This window comes from Poromitra crassiceps (assembly GCF_964638095.1).
Source record: "Poromitra crassiceps genome assembly, chromosome: 8".
Taxonomy (NCBI): domain Eukaryota; kingdom Metazoa; phylum Chordata; class Actinopteri; order Beryciformes; family Melamphaidae; genus Poromitra; species Poromitra crassiceps.
In genome coordinates, this window is record NC_139629.1 from 3,118,205 (window position 1) to 3,126,170 (window position 7,966).

The following is a 7,966-nucleotide window of genomic DNA, read 5'->3' on the forward strand; positions in this document are numbered from 1 at the left end:
CTTTTGTCTGCCCTCATAAGATGAGTCTCTCTGCTTGGCAGAACACAGGGCTCAGGCTCAGGTTGAGGCCGAGCCCATTGAGAAACTGAGAGTAGAGAGGCTGGATGCAGGTGCTGGTGGAGGCGTGGACCACAGAAGGTGGCAGTTTCTCATGCATTGCTGATTTCTGACAGACCATAAATCGAATTGCAAAGACTGCAAGAAGAAAAGGGACTCTTTGAGGGGGAGCAAAAAAGGCTTAAGCAGATTCCTGTCCCATTCACAGCAGCAAACTAGCTATTCTCGAGAAAGAGAAGGAGAGAAAAAAAAGATAAAAGGAGCGAACAAGGAAAGGAGGTACGTGAGTCTATGATCTGCAGATGCAGGTCCAACCACAATCATCACATGATGTGAATTTCCGCTTTGACACATTTTGCTTGTACTGTAGCTGCACAGCAGGGCAGGGCCACTCAGTTCACCAGCAGCTACTGAAGCAGGAGGTGATGGTGCTTTGAGGAAGACTCGACCATCCAGTCCACCATGAATTCCAATGGACTTCATCGCCAGGGCAGCCAGGAGAACGACATACTGGACAATTCTCAGAGGAAGAAAAGTTCTCTTTGGTACCGACGTTCTCTGAAGGGACATAATGACAGACACCACCAGAATACAGGCTCTCTGCCTAGAGGATGGAAACAGGTGAGACGAACGTAATTGACTGTATATCGTAAACACTCAAACTTCTGTATTTCAAATCAATTGATGCGCATCAAATTAAAGTTGGCCTTTTTCTTATGCTTGTGAGTTTGTAGCATAGAAAACACATTTCTCACATTGTTGGATACGGAGAAGCAATTCACCGATTTACACTGACTGTGTAACTGCAACACACCACTTTGCAGCAGCAAAAGAGCCTTTTAACAATGTTAATCTTTGCAGTTATGTAACAGACTATAGGATCAGAATGTTCTCAACAACAAATACAACACGTAGGCTACTGATGCATTTCTGTAGTTGCCTAACAGGTATGAAACTAATATGCGTTATTGATAGTATTGTTGTGAAGAGGAACTTTGCATTTCTCTTTTTGCAGACCAAAAGAACTCGCTCCAACTCACTGGTTGATTACTCCGACCCCCAGAGGTAAATAGTGGATTTGATATTTGACTTGCTGTTCAACATGCAATAGTTCTATAGTTCAATAACTAAATAGTGTCATTAATGTGTCATTAAGTACAAGCCTACTTTGGCATGATAACAGCATTGTTCCTTTTTGCACAGGACCAGTATTGTATTGGAGAAACAAGACAATGAAACGTTTGGATTTGAAATGCAGGTAAGGCACATCCAATTGAACACAATCTTTGTCATGCTATATTTCATCTCTAATTCTGCAATTATATAAATAATAAGGTTTTTGTCCATAGTTCAACTTGGTTTATGCTTATAAAATCAACCTTTATGGAATGCACTGTTCTGCCTGGTGTTGTGACAGCAGTGTGTGTCTGTCTTCTGTTGCAGACCTATGGGCTGCAGCTGAAGAACAGCCCTGCAGTGGAGATGTGCACGTTTGTGTGCAGAGTGCAGGAGGACAGCGCTGCTGAGAGCGCAGGCCTGACCACAGGTGAGCCTCCCACACACAGGCTAGACGAACTCAGGTTACCTTTCGGTAACCAACAGACACACCAACAGACCAACAGACACACACAGGCACGCACAAGCATGCACGCACGCACACACACACACGCACACACACACACGCACACGCACACGCACACGCACACGCACACACACACACACATACACACACACACACACACACACACGCACGCACGCACGCACGCACGCACACACACACACACACACACACACACACACACACACACACACGCACGCACACACGCACGCACGCACGCACGCACGCACACACACACACACACACACACACATACACACACACATACACACACACACACACGGTGCAGTGCAACTCATTACTTCCTTTCGCTCTTTGCTCCCTCTTCACTCCCTCTTTAATCTTAGGCGATATTATCGTCACCATCAACGGGGCGAGCATTGAAGGATCGTCTCATCAGCACATCGTTGACCTGATTCGAGAATCCACCAACTTACTGAAGTGAGTAACAGCAATGATTACAATCATGCTGACACACATCACATGCACCACATAGAAGATCTAGATCTTGATCCATGAAAATGGAAAGTTCACTAATGTTCTTTGATCTGTGTGCGGTTCCAGGATGGAGACTGTATGTGGGACTATTGTGAAGCGGATTGAGCTGGAGAAGAAGATGAGCTTGCTGAAGGTACGTGTGTCTCTGTCACACGGCCCTGGTTTGTTGTTGACATAGCTCTGTGGTTGTATAGAGCAGCCTATAAACTGTTGCTATGAAACCACATGAACCACCATGTAAAGAGCAAAAGTAGGACATAGTGGTACTGTGGGTAATCAGTGGTTGACCTGCTACCATGTGCACAATAGGCTCAACTCAGCCGTTCCATAACTAATCCTATACAAAGTAGTCGATCAGAACACTCTCAGAACTACTTTTTTGTTCTTTTTTATGAAGACTGACTGATTTGTTTATGGTTACATTTTGGTCTTTACTGTGGTTTTATATGTTTGATCTGTTCAAGATAAATAAAGATCACATCAAATACTATTGTGCACTCTCATATTGACCACTAGACTAGACTAGACCAGACCAGACCACTGAGCTAAATAAATATTGACTAGACTAGACTGACTATAGACCAGTGATTCTCAACCCCTTTCATCAAGTACAGTGGAGCGCTAATTTAGTCCATAGTATGGAGTCCACAGATCCCCATTTGAATTTGGGTCTCTTTATCGGTAGAGACTGAGGACTGAGTCTACTTTATCGGTATCAAATCTGAGAATTCTTTTATTGGCAGATATGATTTTGTCCAGAATCCCATGACTTTCTGTAGCTACTGTAGGTAGAGATAACAGTGAAACTATGATGAAAATAGTAATTATTTTACTTGATAAATCTTACTTAATTAAACAAGATTGATTTACTGTAAGTATATAACCAATTAATTTCCCCCCATACAGCAAACACTACGAGAGAAATGGGTGGAGTTGCAAGCGCTTACATTACAAGAGAAACGTCTTATGCGAGGTGAGATGTTTTGTCCGTACAGTAGCTGTCAAACCACAGCACTTCCTGTCTGACAGTCAGTGTCATCTTTCTTTAGCCAGAATGTTTCTGACGCCAGTTAAAGTGTGAAACTCCAAGAGAAAGTACATGAAAAAAAGCACCAGAAGAAGAAGTCCCCCAGAGAGATGAAGTGAGAAGCTGTTGACGCACATCCTGTCACTTTGGATGAAGCAGTTCACGGATCTGAATGAGATTAAAGGAGAACTTCACAAAAAAAACAATGCCAATTTATTTTGCAAATGATCTCACACATATCCAAAAACTGTCAACAGTTTTGCAGGCATTCATTTAGTTTGACAGCTATTGAGAGTTGATTGGAGTTTAGCTGTGGACCAGTGATGTCACTCATGATGCACATGCAATTACATCACTGGGCCAAATCAACTCTCAATAACTGTCAAAATTAATTGAAACTTTGTGAGATCATGTGCAAAATAAATCAGCATTGTTTTTCTGTGAAGTTCTCCTTTAATGCTAGCTTTATGTCAAGCTGCATCAATGAATTCAGATGGCCACAGTTCAATAGCCACTGTGATTAGCCAACCTATTTCACAATAAACCACATGCTGCATCTAAGGCCATGTTCAGACTAGGAGGCTACATCTGATTTGTGAACTTTAGTGACCTATTAATGACTTTATCCAGATTGGTTTTATGAGTCTGGACGCTCCAAGTCTGATTTGTGTCACTTGTCACAAACCACATATGGAGGTAGTTTCCAATCTGCTTTTGACTGATGTGTCTTCAGTGCGGACGTGCAGATACACCAAATCTGATTTGAACGTCACTCCCAACTCGTCATCAAATGCTTCTGCGCAGGAACACCACGTCACCAACGTACATATTTACTGACGCCCACGTCATTACCATAGCAACCCATGCAGATAGGCTGTTTAGGTCTGGACACACAGATCCGACTTGAAAATCCGATTTGTGGCAGTGCGGACACACTCCCAAATCAGATTTGGGAAACCAATCAAGATAATGATGATTAATGACTTTAGCAGCAAATCGGATTTGCCTGTAATGTGAACATGGCCTAAGACCGGCTCTTTTCTCGTGTTTTCAGGTAACTTGAACGACAGCATCGACTCCCTGGCGTTCCTCGACTCCCCCACGGGCCGGTGTGGTGGTCAGCAGCGTATTTCTAGTGACAGCAGCTACAGGAGCGTGATGACGGAGGACAGTGACCAGGCCAGCGTGTTTGGGGACCTGTGCCCTGTCAGCCCCTGCAGCACAGCCAGCACCACAGACGACAGCTGCTTCTTCTCCAAAGACTTCCTCCCGCCACAGGAGGGCGCCCCCCGCAGGATGTCGTCGTCAGGCCCCGGCCAGCATAGCCTCCTCGGCCGCAGCAGCAGCTCCAGTTTGCCCAGCAGCAGCAGCAGCTCCCTCTCCCCTGGCTGGGACGAGGTCAGGGCCTCTTCCCTGTTCGGGACCCTCCCCAGGAAGAGCCGGCGAGGCAGCGTCCGCAAACACATCCTCAAGTTACTTCCTGGACTCTACCGACTCTCCGTTGAAGAAGAGGACCTGGGACCTGCAGCTCCGCCGGCAGCTCCGCCTTCTTTGACAGCGATGAACTGTTGAGTCAGTTGGTGTGAACAGCTCGTGTCTGCTCTCTACTTGATACTGCTTCGTCAGCTGTGCTCAGAACAAGGAAAATGAACATATGAACATAATGAAGTGTTTGGCCTCCCCCCCCCCACACTTTAAAGAGACGGTGTCATTTCTTTTTGCAAGAGTTCCTTCAGGGGAGCACAGACAAGACAGACATTTTTGGCAAAAAGGCCATGTTAATGTCAGAGTTGACCCAAGAGGGTTCTGAGGTTTGAATGTGCGCTCGGCTCGCTGCAGGGCTCCGTCGCTCAGAGTCTCATGGTGGCAAACAAAAAGCATTATCAAAATGACAAATACTCTTCCTCGGAACATGCCTTTCAGTGAATGTACAGTATGTAGACCATACTGTGGTGAATGACGGACGGATTGATGTACCTACTACTTTAAATAAAAGAACTGAATGTTTTTGCTTTGCCATAATCACAATGACATTAATCATCATAATTGTAAGAACTACAGTACTTCAGATGCTGCGCTCATGTAGCATCTTGACTTCAGATGCTGTGCTCATGTAGCATCTGGAAGGTGAATGTGACCCGTGTGAACCAATATGTGAGGAGGACATGACACTTCAGTGTTCCAGTCAGTTCACGATAATTCAGGTTATCAACTGAACAGCATCTCTGTCACGTTCAGAGCCGCAGCTTGAAACCAGCATCTCTCCACCACAGAGGGCTGCTCAGCTCAAAACAGGATGTGGGTGAGATAGGTGCTACAATGTTAACTATTTTCATTTTTTCCAAAAATCATTTTCAGGTTGTATGCAACATAGTTTGATTGTTTAAAAGCTTTTAAACTGTGCTGCAAAGCAGTTTCCTGAATGTCATTCATGCGTTAAGTGAAGTTGTATGTTTTACTTTCAGTGCCGAAAGGGTGCAGTTAAACATTTTAAAGATTGTTTTTGACTTTGGCTTTATCTTTTGCAATTTGGTGGATGTTGCTAATAAGGCCATTACATCAAAATTCTCTGTATAACAAGAGACTGTGATTTTGTACATAAATAAAAATGAATATGATTGAATTGTTTTATAAACTCAGTCTTTTTAAGGTTAAGTCCATCTAATGGTGATCTGCACACTGAATTCCAACAAGAAATTGGTAATATATGCTGCAGGATGAGCTATATAGGCTATTGAAGATGTCTTCGTCTGATCATATTTACATTTACAACACCTTTAACCGTTTATAAACAGAAATACAGATTTTCCAGGAAACAAAACTCAGATAGCTTTTAAAACGGAAGCCAAAGAATTTTCACAAGTAGCCTGCAGCAGTTACAGGAAGGTTCACGTATTTCCTGTGAGTCGTCTCTCACCTCAATGACCTCATTGACTCTCACTACCTCTTTACTGATAAGACCTAACACATATCTCAAAGGGTGGGCCAGGAAGACACACACACGCGCACGCACACACACACGCACACACAAATTATTTTGAAGCACCACCGCAACATATTTTCAGTTCCACAGAATACCATACCACCTAAGAACCTTTCCCCCCCACACACATAACAGAACAACAGCAAGGTACCTGCACAATACATGATCTGACATACACAAAAAACAATTTTCTTAGTGTGTCCAGTGTCCACCATATTGGAGGATTTCAAAATATTACATATCTGCTACTTTTGTGTGCCTTAAGGCAGTGGTTCTCAAATGGGGGTCCGTGGCACTTTGTCAGGGGGTCCGCAAAAAGTTTTCAGGAAAATAAAAATAAAAACTTTTTTCTTTTAAAGCTTCATAGTTAAATGAAAATATTTTATGCTTTAAATCTAAAATGGTTCATGGATTACATTCTAATCTAACAAACCTATCAATTTAAAAGTCGAGCACGTTACCGTGGGAAACAAGCTTATCACAAAATCACAAATCATAATGAGGGGTCCCCGGTATATTTTCTATTTTGTAAGGGGTCCTTGGCTGAAAAACATTTGAGAACCCCTGCCTTAAGGAATAGTTCACCCAAAAATGTAAATGTTGTGCTACTTGCTGTGTAATGTGGATATAGAAACTTCAACAATGTTTCAACTCTGACATGAGGGAAGAGATAATGACAAAATTAAAAATGTTTGGACAACTATTCTTTTACATTTGAAGGTCTCTATTAAGCACATTTAAATTAGGCTCAAGACATAACACGGGTCAAACTTAGAACACGTGAAAAACCTTCCTGGGTTCATTAGCTTACGTTGCGGGTAAACCTATATAGGAGAATGTTAATCTAGGCCCATAATGTTACTGGAAGGAGGTGGTCACCCAGGGAAGATTAAAGAATCAGTACAATCCCTCCATTTGTGAAGGCCAAACTCACAAAGAGCCTTTGTTGACCACACAACAAAACCCTCGTTCTTCAGGGGTTCAACATGCACATCGTACACGAGCACTAAAAGACAGCCTGCGCTTGCACCATTGATGAAAATGCTGGATGGTTTCTCTCTTCACGAAGACAATGTAGGAGAAGAATATCTTGATGGCACACTTGGAAGGGTCATCCACAACAGCAAGCTGACAATGCAAAGCTGGTTGGCTTTGGATTCAGCCAAGGATCTGCAAAGAGCAACCGAGAACATCGGAGCAGTTTGAATCTCTTCAACGGCGTAGAAGAAAAACAGACAAAGACGGAGACTGAGAAGAGCATGGCTCATCCAATGGCCCAGGATGTAACTCTAGATGAAGATGCACTGGCGTCCCAGGTAGAGCCTGAGGAAATGGATGTTTCCTCAATGGAGGAGGGCGATGACTCTGTGTTCTACAACGATGAGGAGCAAGCTCTTCAGGACATGAGAGAAGCTGTGTCTTGTGCTTTTGGTGCTAGAGAGTGCAGGGCTGGGAGACTTGGCAGTTTAGTCAGCAACGAGGCAGCTGAAGCACCTATCCCACAGAAGAACCATGATACAGAGCCCATCACTGACAAAGACGATTCAAAGACGGAGAAGAAGCTAACTGAGACTGGGAAGGATGTTCAGACAGACCAAGAAGAGGAGAGCCAAAAGCTCCAGACTCCAAAAACAGGACCCATGAAAGAGTCTCAGTCAAATCCAGTCACAGAGCACAATCGAACCCCAGAAGAGTCAATGAGAATCTGTGGAGAATCTCTTGACAGTTCACTCACAGAGCTAGAAAAACCGCCTGTGCAAAGAACAGCATCAGCGAAAGGTAA

General features: G+C 43.7%; 1 protein-coding gene across 2 annotated transcripts; it reads left to right on the top strand.

Annotated features, from left to right (window-relative positions):
• The first annotated feature begins 226 nt into the window (after positions 1-226).
• On the top strand, positions 227-5,817 carry cytip (cytohesin 1 interacting protein). 2 transcript variants are annotated; one of them, XM_083641357.1, is made up of 9 exons: positions 227-336; positions 428-678; positions 1,073-1,122; positions 1,261-1,315; positions 1,501-1,603; positions 2,023-2,116; positions 2,240-2,306; positions 3,080-3,146; positions 4,255-5,817. In XM_083641357.1, exons 2-9 carry the CDS (start codon positions 520-522, stop codon positions 4,770-4,772), a joined length of 1,113 nt encoding a protein of 370 aa, XP_083497483.1. In that variant the 5' UTR covers positions 227-336; positions 428-519; the 3' UTR covers positions 4,773-5,817. The 2 variants fall into 2 exon arrangements, with proteins under 2 accessions (XP_083497483.1, XP_083497484.1); XM_083641358.1 differs by lacking the exon at positions 227-336 and having other exon boundaries at positions 414-678.
• Positions 5,818-7,966: the final 2,149 nt, after the last annotated feature.